At 37.9% G+C, this 19,545-nt stretch overlaps 1 protein-coding gene across 3 annotated transcripts in view; it reads right to left on the bottom strand.

Moving 5' to 3' along the window:
* Window positions 1-19,545, bottom strand: part of RAP1GDS1 (Rap1 GTPase-GDP dissociation stimulator 1) — a 78,536-nt gene that overhangs the window by 45,479 nt on the left and 13,512 nt on the right. For 2 of the 3 annotated variants that reach the window (XM_088529479.1, XM_088529491.1), the window contains exon 2: window positions 6,644-6,754. In XM_088529479.1, the coding sequence (XP_088385605.1) occupies window positions 6,644-6,754 (111 nt within the window). The remainder of the gene's footprint in view (window positions 1-6,643; window positions 6,755-19,545) is intronic. The other variant, XM_088529483.1, reaches the window with a different exon arrangement.

Genomic DNA, 19,545 nt, shown 5'->3' with positions numbered 1-19,545 from the left:
AGCCTCCGTGTAGTTTAACAAATCCTGAAATGTGCACCTTGGCCAATCACGTCTACAGTTTAAATGTTCTTATTTTAAACATTCTTCACCGAACTTTAAGTGATTTCCAAATTTTTTAAGTCCCTTTTGGGAGTGAGGGCCTTTGCTTCTCAGCTGAGCATTTTTGGGTGTAATTTTCTTTCAGATATTACCAGCATTTTTATATATAAATGTGCAAACTTAAAGACTTAGCGCCCCCTTCCCCCAGATCTTTGCAAAACTGCAACTTTAAATTAGAACCTCCTTTCATGAACTTAATCCCTAGCATTTTTCAGTAGTTGTTCCTAAAGACTCCGGCCTGACGCGTGGTTGATGAGAAGAGGCCAGACAGCACGGAGAGGCATCAGCTTGTTTTGAAAGGCATGTGCTGGCCTTGGCCTTTTGGTGACGTGCCAGACGTGTTTCCGAGCCAGGTGCTGAAGGCTGGGATTAGTGGGCATTTTCAGCCTCTTACACTGAGCGCCCTAGAGCCAGAAATAACATTCTCAGCAGATTTTCAGATTTCTCATCTGTCAAATCTGGGTTATGTCTGCTATCACCTCTTGCATCTGAAACAGAGCATGTCTGAACTAGCAATAACATTTTTTGATTGCTGTAATAACTGTGTCTCAGAAGGCCAACAATTTAAGAGAAAACCTCTGTTTCTCCCTTGCTTTTCTCATTAAGTCATTTCTTGTGGGCCACTCTTTGTGGATCTTAGGATAACTGCATTTCTTTGATAGGCACCACATTTATGAGACATCTTTTAATGGGTAAAAATCAATATACGATGATACAAAGCAACAGCTGATGTTGCTTTTATTTTACCTCTCTGTACAATACAGTCAAACTTTTGCACCCAAAATTTCATGGTATAAAGCTCTAATGTATCATATAGACAACATTTAACATATTTTTCTTACTTCTCCTTTTTTGAAGTTTTTTCTTAAGCAAATAGATACTAAGATGCAAAGCACAAGTTATGATTTATCATATTTTTCTTTGTTTAACTTGCCATTGATTATGGCCTAAGCTGAGAATACTTGAGCTGAAAAAAATATATAAATTGAAATATCTCAAAAGAAGTAATTCTTCTCTTTCTTATAACATAGATTAGGCATAGAAAACATAGAAACATGATCAAAATGTCGTAATATTCAGTAAGATACCAAGTGCGATGATGCCACTATAGCTGGTATTTTACTACGGTATTTAGTTTTTAGGATTTCTGTTTGGCAGGAAAACAAACATATCTTCCTTATATCTATAGCGCAACATTAACTTCCACTTTGATTTCAAAGCTGCTAAACATGGCAGAAATTTTGTAAAACTATCAGAGCAAATGTACGTCTTTCCTAACTGCACAGTAGGAATGGCCCCGGTGCGGGCTTGGCTGCGGGAAGCTATTGGACACAGGGCAGCCGGTAGCCCAGGGAGGAGGGAACTGGCAGGTATTTCTGCAGACTTTTATTTGATTTTTTTTTTTTTTTGCTCTACAGAAATTTTTATGGAGCAGCTACAAGATAAGCTGCTTATTTCTCTAGCTCATTGGGAAGAGGGAGGGGAGAGATAAGAAAATGACCCTAAAATCATGTTTGTAAACCATGCTCAATTATAACATCAGGAATTCTGTTGTATTAAAGATTAAATCAAATTGCAGTTTTATCTTGTGCTAGTCCACGTGGCAATACATGACTAGGATCAGCCAGAAGTGGCTGGTGACAGATAGGAACTAAAAGCAGCATCGATAGGAATAAACTTCTCTCTAAACAGTGTTTCCTAAAGCAACCCTCTGGGCAGGATTTTTAGACATGCATCTCATGAAAAGGGTTATGCAAATATCTCTCTAGACAAATAACAGATAAAAATAACTGATTTTTTTGGCCTGCAAACAGTTACTGATAGTCACCACATTCAGCAAACCTCTTGGTTCCCCCTTGTATAGAATAGCACGTGTGTATGGATATGTCTCAGTCGGTTTGGTGTAACAAATAGCAGAAAGCAAGCAATTTGTACTGTTTGAACATACAGGAAGGTTAAAAGATTGCGCGTGAAGTAAATGAAACTGCAATTGTCCCTGTGTTGCTAGTGATGAAGGAGATTAACTTATGTTTCCACAGCAACATGCATGCAGTTAGAAATTAAAAGTAGCATAATATTCTGTGAAACATTCATAAACATATGCAATATATCCAAATAAATATTGAAGGAAGGATATATTTCTATTTCCTTTGTTAAAATCATAATATTGCATTAACCCTGAGTTTGACTAGGTTTTTGGTTGACAGTAGACAGGATGATTTGCATCAGAAAGTTAACAAAATAGTAAAATTTATATAAGTTAAGATAGTAAGTAAAATTTATATAAGTTAAGATAGTATTTCTAGCTGTAAATCTTAAAGAAATGAATGAAACTAAGTTCTGTGATTTATGATACCACCGCAAACTCACAATGAAGTCACGGATCTGTAAGATTCTCTTAAAACATACTCTATGCCTCACATGGCTTATTTTTCTGTGTTACTCTAATATGAGGATTTAATGAATGATGATTAGAATTTTAGTTTCTTTAATATAACCATACACATGAGAATATACTAAAGGAAATCAGAAAAATTCTTTCAGAAGTCTTATTTAAATTATCTTTTTAATGATTAATACATAATTTATTATCCTAGGATTACTAATTATTATTATATAATTTCACCTTTTGTCTTTCAAAGCTCTTTGGTGAAAACAGTAGTGTTTTAAAGTTATGTGAAGACATATGCAATGGAACTTTCCCATATAAAATATATTCCACATTATCTACCTAGACATAATTTAATTCTACCTTCAAAAGAACAGCCTAGCTCTGAATCAATCATTATGGTGTTATGCACTCTGGGGACGTGCTGTGCAGTCTGAACAGACTTTGAAACAGTCCCAGCAAATTCCTTTAGGTTAAAGGAAATGTACAAAAAAGTCCTTTAAAATTTGTTTTAATAATGGTTTATTTTTCACACTTTCAAAGATGAAAAATCTTACTGGAACAGGCTACCCAGAGAGGTTGTGGAGTCTCCTTCTCTGGAGATCTTCAAAACCCGCTTGGACGCAGTCCTGTGCCACGTGCTCTAGGTGACCCTGCATGTGGAGGGGGATGGATGGATGACTTCTAGAGGTCCCTTCCAACCTTAAGCATTCTGTGATTCTATGATCTGGGAGAAACTGTTTGATAATGTATCTTTGCATTGTAGCTCCCTGATTCTCCTGCTCTATTTTATTTTTAGGCAAATCAGTTTATTTAAATAGGCATTTAGATAACAAAAAATGTTGAACCAGCAGGAACAAAACTTTTCATAAAAAGATCCCTTTGTAATATCTCAGGTAGGATGTTTGACTTGAAATTGTTTAAATGATGTCTAAAGAGCACAGGAGTCTCTCTGAGGTGGGGGGGACCATCATGTTGCCTTGTTTTTCCATTGCTTCATGTGTTAGTATCTGTTAATGTAAAATTGTATTTGCTGTTTCTGTGAACTGACTGTTTGCTAATGATATTCAACATATGTGACCATTCAGCCCTAAATAGTGCGTGCGCATGCTCTCTCTCTGTGCTCACAGTCATAGACGAGTATGCATGTAGGCATCCCACCCACTGCCTTGTGATTACAGATATTGTCTTTAAAGTCTGCTTCAGGCATTTCTGTAATAAAAGCCATTTCATATTCTCCTTTGGGGCTAGGCAAGCATTTCTTACCTAGCTTCGGATGCTTGTTTGACCACTGGCCGAGTCTACTCGCCTTAAGTTCCTGTGGAACTTTTGGTGCTTCAGTTTATGGCCATTACCTCTAGTTCTGTCAGTGGCCACCACTGAAAAGAGGCCAGCACCATCCTCCTCACTGCCTCCCTTGAGGTACTTATAGACACTGCTCAGATCCCCTCTCAGCCTTCTCTTCTCCAGGCTGAACAGGCCCAGCTCCCTCAGCCTCTCCTCATAGGGCAGATGTTCCAGGCCCCTGATCATCCTTGTAGCCCTGCGCTGGACTCTCTCCAGCAGCTCCACATCCCTCTTGTACTGTGGGGTCCAGAACTGGACACAGTACTCCAGATGCGGCCTCACCAGGGCTGAGTAGAGGGGCAGAGCCTGTGCCACGTGCTCTAGGTGACCCTGCGTGTGCAGGGGGTTTGGACTAGATGACCTCTGGAGGTCCCTTCCAACCTTGAGCATTCTATGATTCTATGAATTACAGACGGAAATAGGAGTGTATTCGTACCTCACTCCCAACTTCATAGCTGCATTAATCTTTGTATCACAAATTTTATCCTCTTCTTTGGGGATACTGTCAAATTAGGAAATTAATTATATCAATATGGGAAGGGTCAGCGTAACCACCCAGAGCTGGAACCAGACAATTTACTACTTTGTTCTTTCGAATAAGACTAGAATCTATGTATTTTCTACAGCAATTACTAAGGTTCTAGATGGGGGACTAAATTCTTCCTTTTATTTCCTCCAAAGAAAAAGATTTCTCTTTTGAGCATATAGACTTAAGGGATATCATGTATCACTCAGGGAACTAAGTGGCTTGAATAATTTTTAGAAAGAGTGACAGTGATTTTCTACTTTTCCAATGAAAAGTTAGCTTGAGTCAGCAATGGTTGAACATTATCATGTATTTGCCGATGTTTTGGTCACCCTGGAAAAGTGTTCCAAACTGCATCACTCTTGAGGACAACCCCCTTGAGGAGTTTCAGCATAGGAAGATCTCAATGGCCCATGGAAGTTAATTGTCGTTATGTCCTTTCAGAGCGGAGAAGGGGCTAATGCATGCACTGAGGAGTGCCACTGTGTCTAAAAAAGTGTTGGATAGATGACAGAAAAGATGATGATCATCTATGCAGGGGAATAGGTGAGGAGAGAATACAGGAAGAAGAGAGGAAACAGGAAAAAACACCCTGTGGTAAAATGGATACAAGAAAAGGCAAAAAGATGCTAGATTCACTGGCAGGTGAGAAAAATTGAAAGAAGAATAGTAGAAGAGGATGAGAAAGGGAAGCAAAGTAAGTTTTAAAGTATTTAAGAATGTTTATTGCCTTTTGGGAATCAAGCACAGTTCTGTTTAAGTGGAGTGATTCAGTTTGCCTGAGTCATAAGAGAGCTGAAAAGATGTTTAGATATATAACATAGTGTGGTTCATCTAGGTTATGTTCACATTATTGATTGATGCCCAAAGACCAGAGTAAACCGTGGGGAGATTATGGTGGAATTTTGTAACTACCTAGAAAAGATAGCTCAGAGTCCTAATAATCTGCTTATCTGATTTGACAGTCATGAGAGCGGGAGAGAGAAGATTTGAGAAGGAAGAGCTAAGCGCTAGACTGAGCCAGAGAAGAGTCCTCTGCTCGCAAGGAAGGACCAGTAGGTTTGTTTATACGTTAGTCAAAATCATTTTGCATCTGCTGAAGTTGTCCTGGAGACACAGTTGCGTCGCCAGGACACAGGCAAAATGAGAAACTCTACTACCACTGAACACTTCATCATTTTGCATGTTTTTTTCTCTTACTATCTATCTTTTAAGTAAGAGACTGTTCAGTGGGTAAAAGTATTGGAAATAGCTTATGAATAACTATAGAAAAAAAGGATGTATTGTTTTAAAAATATGTTGCCCTATAAAAACAAATATTTATTATCTTCTGCATAACATCTCCTTGCAAAATAATTAGAATGAAAAAACAGCCCCATGAAATGCAAAGACTTTTACAATCTTTCTTGATGCCATATGGATGGGGCTAAACTTTTACTGTGAAAAACCTCATGAAGAATTTTACACAAATAAAGCCAAAAAGCTGTGATTTATAGAATAAAATAATGGAGATGAAACAGGACTCTTTTAGGAGTATTATTATATACAAAGGACCAATATTTGTTTTAAAGAAAATTTCTAGTCAGAGCTTGTATTTATCCTACGTTTTTTTTGTCCTAAAGTTTTACATAATTTTTCACATAAATTTTAAGACAATTGAGAAAGTTCTGTCATCGTCATTTCTAATACCTGCCTGCCCATAGGGAGTGGGGACACAAACTCAAGAGCTCGGGGAACAAAAGACATTTTGTTCCATTCTTACGAAGTTATTTTTGCTATCATACCATAGGTCTGTTTGGATTATTTTTGGATGTCCAACCTATTTCTGATAATTGAAATAACTGAAATAACTTTAAGAAATATGTGATCAGAAGCGTAAGGAAAAATACATTGCAAAGTAAATGGCAAATTATGCTGCTTTTACCTAGATTTAGCAAACAGTTCCTATATCCCTCCCCTCCATCCTACCAGGCTCATTTGTTCATCCTTGTGCTTTTTATCTAGAGAGCAGTTTTCACTTAGTTGGAAAAATAATAGTGCTACTTCTTAAGACTCGAAAAAGACTTGAACTACGGTTGCTCCAAGTACCCAGGTACTCACTCACTCTCTTCTTACCTGAATGCCATACATATCATGGATTAAAAAAAAACCCCACAAATCTCAGAACAGCCAATCCAGCAGCCTGGTGCTCGAGTCAACCTTTCTGTTATATTTTACTACCTCAATTTTCATTCTGTGATTTTGTTATATGATTTAAAATACGAAGGAACCATAAAACTTACTGTTTTGTGCCAGAGCCTGAAGCAGACAGTCCAAGCATCCCTCCAAACTATCTGCCGTGCTGTCGGTGGCTGTTATCTTCAGCTTTTTCAAGGCATCGCTTAGATTATCTGCTTGGTTAACACAAAGGAAAGAGAAATCAGTGTCCTCATCTATCTGGTAACAGCTTTATAGTTACTCTAAAGTAAACAAGATCCTATCTCAGTGAAGAAGGAAACTGTATCTGTATATCCAGGATACAAAAAGTCAGGAGTCAAAGGTTTGGGATGAAATTACACATTTCAAATTTAAATATATATTTATCATTTGTCATCTCAGAGGAGGATTCCAGGCAGCATTTTATGAAATGCCACTGAACACTGATTTAGCCATCAATATTCCCTCAACCTAATTTGCATTTTTGCAAGTGTATCTGCATCTTGCATTTTTTCATCAAGAAAAAGGGAAAGTAACTGAAAATGCCGTTTTCTACATGTTCTATAGGGTTCCAACTTGGCTTTTTTTTTCTTCTTTTGACAATATATTTGAGTCAGTGTCAATATCCCTGCAAACTCTACTGCAGGGAAGCAGGCAGTGCCTTAAGCAATGCAGAGAGTGACAAGGATCCTGTCAAGTGGGAAGTGTGGCCTAGACCCTCCACATCTCAAAGAATCTTTGTTTGCACATAGACATGGGGAGGATAGGTTGGCCCTTTTCTATTATTTGCTAAATCAAATTAAGATAACAGGCCTAGTGGTCAATGAACAAACATAAAATGTAGGTAATTAAGTATGTATACAACCATGTATTAAAGGAAGGAAGCAGGCATTAAAAGCAAACCATTCAAATGCAGAAATACAATGAGAAATTTCATGCATCATAGAAATATTTTCCTTGAAAGGCAGAATACTGTGAACTACTGATAGATAACAAAGTACAAAGCCTCTAGCAATAAGGCAATATTGTTCTTCATGAATACTCATCTGCCTGAAAAATAAACTTAGGAAGGGAAAAACATAATCTCTGCTCATTTCTTCTTATATAGTTTAAAAATTCAATGAGAAAGAGACAATTACCATGCATTTTAAGTTCCCTTAATAGCATTAATAGAACAGTGTATGTATGTTATGCTCAATGACGCATTTTGGGAAAAATGTTCAGATGCAACTATCTAAATATTTTTTATTTCCAGGACAAGCAGTTCAGTTTTCCATGGTACTCAGCATATGCACACCCTGATGACCTACCTGGACACGTACCTAATTTCTAGATATGTGCTTCAAAAATCAATGGATATTGGAATACTGTGACTTTTAAAATCTCCTATCTAACCATATTACAATATAAACAAAATTGCTTTCTGCTAAAAAGGATTAGATACTATAATGATAACTACTCCTAAAATAATGCACAGAAATTAAATTAGAAACCAGCTGTCTTCCCTCAGGTCCCAAGTGTGTGAGGCCTCAAGCCAAAGGTTCACCAGAAGTAGAAGCAACTTTACTGATGGTACTAAGCCCAGGGAGTTGTTCTGTTGATCGTGCTTGCACTGGGCTTCTGGAATTGCTTTTCAGGTAAATAGTTCTCTCATCTGGACATGAAGTCTCTGAATCTCACAGATTTGATTCCATATATCCTAATAATAGAAAGTGGGAAGTTGTGCAGTAGAGTCTGGCAAGACTCTTGTCATAGAATCATAGAATGCTTAAGGTTGGAAGGGACCTCCAGAGGTCATCTAGTCCAACCCCCCTGCACACGCAGGGTCACCTAGAGCACGTGGCACAGGACTGCGTCCAAGCGGGTTTGGAAGATCTCCAGAGAGATCTCCATAACCTCTCTTGGCAACCTGTTCAAGTTGCCACCAGGCAACCTGGTGTTTTTTCAGGTAGAAGTAGTTGTAAAGTGAGGAACATAAGTAAAAGCTCTTATATTTCATTTCACTTGAGTATACCTTTTTTTCCCCTGAAAGCTTTTCTGTGAATTATTCCTATTTTCAGTCACTAATTTATTTTCTGCTGATAAATTGTTCTTTCATCTCATAAAATCTGGTAGTTGATCATCCTTGCTCAGGGTCAGGGCCCCAGGAATGCTGATTCTGCTATACAGGCATTTACAGAGAAGCCACGAGTGTGGGGATGCAGCCTCTTTATACAAGAACCAACTTGCTAATTTTACCTTGAGTTTGCAGCATTTTCATCTAAACCGAAGAGAAAGTCAAGGTAAAAAAGCTGCTTAGCCCTGAGTTTTTAAAAATTAGCTGAGTATTTAGGTGAATAGTTTTGTCTCTGCAGAGCTTATTCTTTCATATTTTGTTATCTTTTTCCAGGATAGCTATTTAAAAGCTTTTAAGAAATACTCTGTTTGAACATATCATTAATCTATTCTGCATCTTCGATTAACACCTAGTTTAGTGTTGTGGTTACAGGGACCAATTTGTTGATGGTTGGCTACATTACTCTGAGCCTATTGTGAGTCCCTTGACTGTCTCTTGGGACACAGTGAGACATCAAATTAAGAAGTGGGAATGATGTCAGTTTTATGGGTCTTTTTGTGTTACAGTAACTTAAAAATATCTTAATAATTTAAGTACATATGTCTATATGGCATATGAATGAAGCCACTGGGGAAATATATTGTATATTCAGTGCAAGTTAAATACCTTTCTGGTATTCTGGGGAAAAAATGTTTAAAGGATTAGACTTGAGCAAGTACTTAGTTTTGTGTGCAGACTCTAATTTCCTAGGATTGCTGCACAAGCTTGGCTATATGGAAAAGCCACCCCTGATTCAGCACAGCTGGTTTTTGACTAGAAGCGTGTCCTTGAGGTTATATGACTCAAGAATATAGGAACTGCCACGCATTTCAGATGCTTAAACCACTTTGGGCAGCATCCAGCCTCCGGGGCTTCATCCTTGGGAGGAAGGACACAAGGGCAGGCCTTGTTGCCCGTGGATCCCTACAAACCTCTTTCACGTGCTGCTAGGGCACAACTTGGACAACACGGATATGAACTATGCCTGCTGCAGGCTGGCTTAACCACTGCCTGGTATGGGCAGGAGACGGCTCTGTATGGACCATGTGAACCTGTCATTCCACTTGCTTCTCTGCAACATAGAAAAGAAAGTTGTTTTGATTGTTTGTTTTTGGTTTTTTTTTCCATACTATGTGTAATCTATGAAACTGTTAGGAAGCTGAAATAAGTGGTTTTTTTAATGAATTAGGAAAAAAAATGAAGAAAAAAAATCCATACATGGCTTAATGCTAAGATACACATATCTGAGTGTTCTTAAAAATTCTTAATGCTAAGGTATACATAAAACTGCTAGCACAGAAAGTTCTGAAACTGCAGATGACTGGAAGCTTGGAGGATACTGCTCTGCACTTGCCCTGTCCTTGGGGTGTTTTTCTGAACATCTGCTACCAGTCTCTCACTGTCAGAGACAGGACAGGTTGGGTGCAATGGCCCACCTGCTGAATGGCATTTGCACTAGAACATTTTGGATCAGATCCCAGGTTTACCATGGAAAGAAAGTGGCCACACACATCTCACCAGACGGGACTTTACTGAGTCAGGCCTTGGGACTTGCTTTGCAATTAGTTTTACCAGTTCTCAGAAAATGCTGATAGATCATTAATGCAGGGTTCCTGCTGCAACCTGCTTTTACTTTCGTTTGCTCTACTTTCCTAGCATAGTAGCTAATTTTAATGAGATTGCCTATTTTTGTTAACCGTTCAGCCACTTCATTCTTAAACGCATCTTTTGAATTTTAAGATATATACCATCTGGTCCTGAAGACGTGTTACTCTTCCTTTTATCCATTTGCTTCAGCATCTGTTCTTCTGACACCTCAGCTCATAGAGCTCAGCTCATTTTTATTACCTGGAAATACTGATATCCTATGACGTGCTGCCACCTGAGCAGCAAGCTACTTAGTTATTTTTGGTGATGAACAGGTGAGCCCATACATGCTAACAACTACTTGGTTTGTATTCAGAATTGAGGTTGACCCCTAAACTAAGTGGCACCAGCCAGCATTCAGGTCATTTGGACTCTATTACCAGTGCAGAATTTTCATTCGACTACAGCCTGGTTTTAGTTAATTTTAAGTAAATGGGTTTTCTACTTCAGAGCTCCTCTCAAAACATGCCCCCATATAGGCAAGAAATACACGTTTTAAAAGCATCAACCCTAAAGACAATCAGAATCACGAGATAAGTTGTCTTTTTTTCTTTTTTTTTTGTCCTTGAGATCTTTGAAAATAGTTTTGTATATTATTTTTAATGTAGTCACAGATACACATTCATACAAATTTATTTAAACTATTGCAAGTCACATTGATCTTCTGTACCTGTAATAATTTTTATGCTAACAATGTTTGGCTTATTACTTTAGTCATGAGCTGCAAAGGCTAAATTGCAAGAATGACACTTAAGAAGATTTTCTTGGAAGATTTTATTCCTTGGGAAAATGTGATGCAGACTTAGAGATCTGTGTGTTTTCTGATGAAACACTGAACATCTGGAATTATCTTAAGGCCCAAGGAAACTGATCAAAATTCAGTGAAACCAGCAGGACGATCTTGTATTGATTTTTGAGATGTTGAAAGCATGTCTTAAAAGGCACTATTTTAGCTGGGTCCCAAAAGAACAAAGAGGTAACATTTTTTCATTAATAAAAATACATTGTGTTTGATCAAGACAATCTGCCCTGAATTAATTTTGTTTAAAAAAAAAAGGAGGTAATAAAAAAAAACTTCAAGTGAGACATGTTTTTTCAGTTTATGGAAATAAGTCTTTTTGGGATACTCTATTACTTGGAATAGCAGACTCACACATGAGTACTGATAAAAATGCATTTAACTGGCAAATAACTACACATTTCATTTTCATATATTGAGATTTTTTTCCAGGTGTTTGATCTTCACAGATCTACACTAACAAAACCCTGGAGATCCAGAGAGCATGAACAGAAAATACTAATTAGGACTGGTGATAGGCAAAAGGTCTTTTAAATTGCTCATTGGGTCCTTAGCGAGCAAGAAACATAACATCCTGTACAATCAAAACTCAATCCGTCGTGGTGGGGAAATACTCCATTGTAAGAAAGGTAAGCAAGCAGGTAAGACACATATTTTATCCTACGTGATATGCTGTGATTTCTTTCCCCAGTGGCCTTGTGTTTCCAGAAAGCAGCACCACAATTCAGAATATAGAGGAAAACAGAAGTGCAGCAATTTTTCCATGTGTGGAAACAGTTGAAGGCTGGGCAGGGAACCCACGCTGCGTCTTTACCTAACAGAAATGTCTTCGGCTGCTTCAGCTGGTGCCAGCAGTGACACAGCCAGAGAGGCTTCTAAGCAGCCAAAAGACTAGCTTTTAGCACCGCTACAGCGTGAGCAGTTCTCATCTTCCCACTTACATTACCCAGGGTCGCTAAACCTCTTCCCAAGAAATCTGCAGAGGTAACGTAGCAGGGAAGTAGCAATCTTCCTACTCTGTTTACATGAAAAAAGAACCATCTCCTCTCCCAGGTGAAGAGATCGCTCCGTCATCAGAAATAACAGCTCAGGCACAGATGTAGCATGTTAGAAAACAAAACAAAACAATAAAATACATATAAAAAACAAAGCCTTGAAACAGCAAGCCCGATAAAGGTTCTGTGTTGTCTCGAGAATAAGGTAACACTGGAGATACATAGCTGTGTGTCAAGGTGTATGTGGATTTTTCTTATTCTCTGTGACCTCAATGTTACATAACAGATGAAAAGTTCTCGCACAGACAGATTCTGTCAACATTTACACTGCAATCTATGCCGTGGAGAAGCACGAAAGCCAGGGGGCATTCCTGTCTGTGAACAACTGCATTGAACAGATGAAAAAGGGGAGAAAACAGCTCAGGATTTGCCAGCGTGCTGGGAGTACTATGGGCGTTATGCTCCTTCCTCCTCCTGCCTCCTGCAGCTCTGACCTGCCATGTAGCCACAGCCCTCAGTTCACAAAAGTCAACAGCCTCTTTCAGCTGTCACCAGGTTCTGGCTTTTTAGCTCGAGTTAGAGAAATTAATCTTTCCCACACCAGCTCCCAGAATAGTTAAAATGATGCAATTCCCATGCTGTCAATTATCACAATTTTATTGTGCCTTGGCTGATATTTCTCCAAAGGCCTTACTCCCAGGCAACCTCAGAAATACCTGAGACTATCGGGTTTCATTTCTCAAGATACATTTTTAGCCTTCAGTTTTGCAAGAAAAACACTTGAAAACATAGACTAGTTGCAAAAATGTAACCAAAAAGGACCCATTCTTGTTTCCAGTCTGGCCAGTCCTTTAAAAATAATGACTCTCTAAGCCAATCTCAGTGATTGCTTAGGTTTCAGTCATAATTTTGGAATTCTCAAATTCACTGCCACGAGATTGCCGTAATGCCTTTCTCCTGTATGTTAGGTATACACATGGATTTACACACAGATAAATATATGCCTATATTACTTCAAAAAAAAAAACAGTCCAAATATCAAGTAATAAAGTGATAGAAAGTTCTAGAACTCAACCAACCTTCCTGGCTTTAATTTGACCCAGTAAAACATTTGCCACACAATACCATGTTTAGATACATGATGTGTATCTTGTGTATCTTCCCCCCCACCCCCCAAAGGAACCTTATGTCTTTCAGGGTAAATGCTCAGTCCCAAGAACAGCTAATTAACATTTTACCTTCTCCTTGACCACTTGTGGTTCTAGCCTGGTTTGCCAAATAATAGCCAAAAACTTTACTCTGAAAGGAGGATTACTATTTTCCTCCTTGCCTATTATATGAGTATCATTACATTGTATCTTAGTATTTCAAAAAATATGGACATGATTTTTTTACACCATGTTTATAAGGCAGGATAGAATCGATGCGCCATTTGAGAGATGGGGGAACTGAAGCATAGAAAAATCAAGGTCAGAATTGTTTGTCTGATAATTCAGGGTTTCTAATCAGATATATCTCCTTCTTTTTATGTTCCAGGGTACTTGATATTCTAGAGGCTTTTTTAGTCTTCAGACTGCAGTACGAATTATGCTCAGCACTTTGATAAAAGAGACCACAACACATCAAGGTAGGTTTCAAGAAAATATGTGATGGGAGATTACCAGGGATACACTTGGTTGAAAAAAAAGTTGCCTGTTTTATTTTCCTACAGTTACTGTGTGTTCTTCTTGGCACACAGCTCCCCAGCCTCATTTACACCACGGTTTACAAGCAGCTTGGTGGCAGGGGTCCCTCAACGTTGTTACGTGCAAAGGTCTTCATCAGATCACCCTGGATTTTACTGTCTACCCTAGGCGCAGAATGAGAAAAATTCTATGGAGAGCAACAACAGGACTGAAACAGTGGCTTAAGTTATTACCAATACCTCAGGCCACTGTCCAAACCTGTTTCTTGCTAATGCTAAAACAGAAAACCACCAAGGAAATGAAAACGGACAGCCTAGGGCAGACAGTCGGCATAGAATATAGCTCATCTGGAAGAGCCAAGTTCAACAATAAAGTTGAAAAGATGGAAACTGTATCTTGTAAATAAAGAGGCAGCCTAAATGATAATCAGTGCTGCCATTTCAATTAAAGCCCACTGCTACAGTATAAATAGAGAACCAAACAGAGCAGAGGAAAGAAAAACTTGTATGTATATACACATAGCTGGTAGGGTTTGCTCTTCTGTGCTCTCTTCTTCACTTGTGCTTGCAGGTTTGCTGTTTTATTTTGTTCCTTTCTCCTTTTTATTTCCTCTTACTCATCTGACCCCCAAAATACTTCCTGCCTGGGGCATTTTTAATCTGAGAAGCAAGAGAAACTTCAGCAATCAATAAAATAGCAAGAACAAGTGATCAAAAACAAGTAGAAGGAAAATCATCCAGAAAAGTAGTACAGTCTAGAAGCAAAACATTTGTACTGTGTTAGGGCCTCTCAGTTCCATCTTTGCTTTCCGATGCTTGTCACCTGTGCTACTGCATGTAACCTTTCCTGAGCTTCTCTGCTTGGGATGTTGGACCCAGTCAAATTAACAGAGTCAGCTGGTAAATGCTGATCTGGTACCACATAATCACATGATGGGGATTTTTCTTTTTATTTTTTTTTTAAGAAAAGTTCTTGGATTTTCCTTTAAATTGTTTCCTTTATATACTAGGACAAACTAATTATTTTTCCTTGTACAACTTAATTGGTGTACAATCCCCTATACTTTTTGTAAGTTTTTCTTATAACCAAGGTCTTATAACCAATTATGGCTTGTTAAACAACAAAATAACCCGTATGCAATACCAGAAGTTGGGTTGAATGGACACTTATGGGATGCTACAATCCAGGACAATGATTCAGATAACAAGTATACATTCCTGGTCTACATAACATGGTTAATGGCTGATCCTTTTTTTTTTTTTTTTTTTTTGAATGAACAAACATATTCTCTTTCCTCTTGTAATGATACTGGGCCCCTCATATTCTCCTATATGAAGGCTACGAAGAGATTTATTTTGGTTACATCTCTGAAGTTTTTTCACACAGATTATCTCAGGAATGTGTTTGAGACTAATTGGCTCACATTTGCCCATTACTAGCGACTTCAAGGCCTGGGCTCATGCTAAAGCTTGCAAACCCTGCTACCTCCATGGTGTCAGCTGCTCGGACCAGCTTTTTGTCTTCCTCCAGTCTACCTGGAATCATACAAATTGCAAGAACTAAAAATAATACATTTAGGGTTAACTGTGCTTTCTGATTTCCTTCCTTTAGTTGTGGTACAATGTTACCACAAAGGCAAGAAATTTGATTCTTTTTCAAAATAAAAGCTCAGAGGCTTACATTCAAAAGATTTGCAGAACTACGGTTTTAATAATAATATAAAACATTAAAAATAATCAGGCAATGCTGGGCTGAGAATAAAATGGTGAGGGCTGCCCCTGGGAATGAAGAGTATTGCTAAGGACGTCTCTCAGTGACTTTAATGAGCTCAGGATCTGGTCTTTAGCCTGTATTGTGCAAATAAGTACATGCAAATTCTACAATATAAGTCCACACTATAATATCTGTCATGACAGTATTTATGCTATCGGCTTGAGATATTGAACAAATATCCAGTCGGATACTGTTCAAAGCCCTTCGGCTCATATCTGACCAGCAACAGTGAAAATACTGCCCAAACAAGACCCCCAGGCTGAAAATTCATGCTGCTGCCTCTCCTCAGTGTATGACCACATCATGGTGAGCGCTTTACTTTACAGTCCAGATACTGCAGTTGAGGAGAGAGATGTTGTGAAACAGTCATTTGGAACACAACAAGTTTCTGGCTGTCATGGGTTCCCTGAAACCCTCGGACTTGGAAAGGCAGCCTCCAAAAGCCAGAGGCCAAACAGAGAATCCACAGTGTGCCACGGATTTCTCTTCTCAAGCAGAGTCACCCTGTGATTTACCAGAGGCAGGGGAGATTTCCAGTTTCCAAATACTCTGTAGGGCCGTTGAACCATGGGGATGATGTCAGAAAAGGAGTCACATGAATTCGTGTGATGTGCTTATGAGAACCTTTAAAATGCCACACTCACGCCGCTGCTCACAGTGGTTATGGATGTCCGATATTGAGGCCCTAGGTAGTTTTTATCTCTTACAAAGATCTAGGCTTTAAGTCTGCCCATTGAAATGTCTGCATCTAAATTCTGAAGGTTACTTTCAGCATGATAATTAATTGTACATATAAAAACACTTTTAAAAATTCGCTAACAAACACTGATATTTAAATTATCATAAACGGCCAAAATTACAGCATGACAATTTATCAATTTTTGTTGCAAATTTACTATCTTTTGCATACCATCAGTTTCAGAAATTAACCAAAAAATCATTTAGTGTTTTTTTTTTAACCTACCATACAGAAATGACAACCTTTGAAGCAGTCAATGTATTTTTACTAAGGGAAGAGAGATGTGTAATTTTGCATACTATGAAAAAAAAGTATTAGCTTTCTGACACATTTTATAAAAGCTTTTCAAATATAGCAAGTAAAGAAACAAAATCACAGTGCTTGTCCTGTTGAGTGTTAATAAATTTCCATCTGGTCACTTACGAGCTGTGCCAACATTACCACACAAAGAGCCTTTGAACTGCTACAGTGTTCAAGAGTCATTTGACAGCTTTTTATTTTCCTTTTTTTTTGTCAAACGCGCACCTAATAATGTACAGATGGCTGTTTCTAACAAGTTTACACACATGTAAACTTGAAACTACCCTTGAAGGTAAACTGATGAGTATTTTTCTTCAAGTTGTTTTTTGGATTTTATGTGCCTTTTTTTTTTTCCTACCATTTGGGATTATTCAATCTACTGCTGCCCCAATTTCCTTATGAAGCAAATAAAAGCGGAAGTTAAAGTTTGGTTTATAGCTGTTTGAAAAATGCAACCAGAGTGAGAATCTGCTGAGCCAGCTGTAGGCCAGTGGCTGGGACCAGGTACAAAGAATTAAGGTCGCGCTAGGCAGTGAGTTAAAGAACTGTCAAGTGACAAAAGTGACAGTGACAAAACCCTTCACTGGGGAAACAAATCTCAAGAGCTTTTCTGAATGGTGAGAGATGTTTCAGCAACAGATGGGCACTGAACTCAGTGCGTAAGTATATATGAAGTACACATTGTGTAGTGCCAAAATGAATTACAAATGTACTCTTTCATCATTGTGTTTACATATGTGTATTTAATAGAGAAAAATATTGCAATACATATTCTTTTCCCTCAATACCTTTTAAGAGAATCAAGTACAAACCCTCTAAATCAATGAGATTAATTTATATTTCAAATCTCTTTAGGACAAGCACCCAAAAAAGTGATAAGGACTCTGCAACTACTTATATGTGAGTAATTCTTTTCATTTTTACTGGACTCTTTTTGCAAATAATTTTTCAGATGTGCATAAGCACTTGGAGAAATTAGCCTGCAGTGTTGGAAAGGATTAGCTTTGACAGTCTTTTCAATGCTTGGCTGCGGACTTGATTAAAACTAGCTATTCTGATCTTATTCAAAGTCATAACATATATGACTGGATGCAAAGAAAAATCTACTAGAGAAAATAAACCAGGCCAGAGCAATGGATAAATAGTGACTAATTTAGGAAAAACTTTGGAGCTTCCAGAGAGATTAGAAAAGACCTCGTGACAGAGCATAATGATGTTTCTATGCATGTTCTACTTAGTGCTATGCTATCAAAGTTATCTAGGCACCTAAAGATGCAGATGTCATTGAAAATTAACAGTTTAAATGACTGACTTTGGTACTCCTTTCCCCAAACTTACCAAGCTTACTGCTATTTTTAATTACAAACTACAAGCTAATTACAAACTACGTATAAAAACATTCAGTTCAGAAAAAGCCCTGCTTGAGTTTGACAAGTGCGTGTAAGCAAAATTATAAGGAAAATCACTTGCAATGAATATTATTGTTTTGCTTTCAGTAGAAGTTTTTTTTTTAAATATAGGTTGCAAAGCTGTGATTCTAGAATCTTTTATTTACAAAATTCCTATGATTTAAAAGTCATATGGTAGTAAGTACTTGTTTTCCAGAATTTTCCTACTAAGTTACTAAGTATAGCATGTTTGTCCCAAGAAAGTAAGGGAGGTGAAGACTAATATAAAAGAATTGCCTTTCCTTATGAAAACACGGTTATTAAAACCCGTAATTCAAAAATTTATTTTAATAGCAGAATTTTCCTTTATGTTAAATATATTTTCCTTTAATAACAAAGGTATGACAGTCTCCTCATGCCTTGAAGAAAAGGTTTACAATATTCATAGGTCTAGAAGCTTTTAAGGCCAAAATGTACTCTAGAGTGTGTTTTTAAAAGTATCAGGTATTGCCTTAATCCTGGTGTTACTAAGATTAGTATACAGCTGTGGTTAATCCTTCCAGTGATAAATATTTATCTATCAATGCAGTTATTTGTTCTTACTCAGGGATGCATAGGATGCCTAGCATCAATAAAAAAACACTTCACTGATAGGATCAGTTCAGATGCTCTCTAGAGGATAAGGATTCAAGTGAATTTTCACCTAAGACTGCCATAAAGCTGCACGCTAATCAGATGGTGAAATTTTAAACAGTGCACAAAATAAATTCTATTAAAAAAAAGAAAAAACACAAACCCACTAATATGCTGCATGATTACCACAGTTATAAGTGGTCATTAACCTTTGCACATCATTTACGAGTTTTATTTAGTATAAATTATGCAACAGTGACATTGCAGTACCCCTGATCCTGATGTTCTGAGGCAGCACGTTACAGTAGAGTGTGTGTGCACAGCTGGGTAAATCATAACCCAAATGCTGTAGGTCTCAAGTATTACTTAGAACCACTTTGAACATTTGACTGAGTGACAAGAACAAATACGTATCCCCTATAAATATATTTTTGGAGAGGGAAAATCTGGCAGTGCAAATCAGGGGGAAAATATCTCACCACTTTACGTATCTTAAAACTCCTTAACACACTTAGCACAGTTAAACCATTAATCTGCCAATCTACAGTCAGCTCTGGATGACACCCTAAAAACAAGTGAAATGCTTCCCAGATGCACATATCTGTAGGAAGCTCATAAAAAAAAATTCAAGTGTATTTTTATAAGATAAAGATCTCTGTTTTATGGGTAAATGCGTGAATCAAAAGACTACTGAGGCAGGCAGTTTGTCCCAAAGATGAAAGTGGAAACCCAGTTACACCTCTTCCTCAGTTCAGATTTGAAGGGGAGGAGTAGTAAAGTTCAGGTTTTGATAGAAAATGTACGGGCACCTAGCTTTTGAAACAATTCCAGGCTTTAAGTCCTAGGTTTCAAGGAAAAATGGAGCTGAATAGAAAATGGAGCTGGATATTCATAGTGGAGGTGCTTCCTGCTGAGGTTTGATTGTTTTATCCTC

This window comes from Tinamus guttatus, unplaced genomic scaffold (assembly GCF_059628265.1).
Source record: "Tinamus guttatus ecotype Peru unplaced genomic scaffold, ASM5962826v1 Tinamus_guttatus_pri_ptg000028l, whole genome shotgun sequence".
In the NCBI taxonomy this organism is placed as follows: Eukaryota; Metazoa; Chordata; class Aves; order Tinamiformes; family Tinamidae; genus Tinamus; species Tinamus guttatus.
This window is presented reverse-complemented; position numbering and strand designations above follow the sequence as displayed.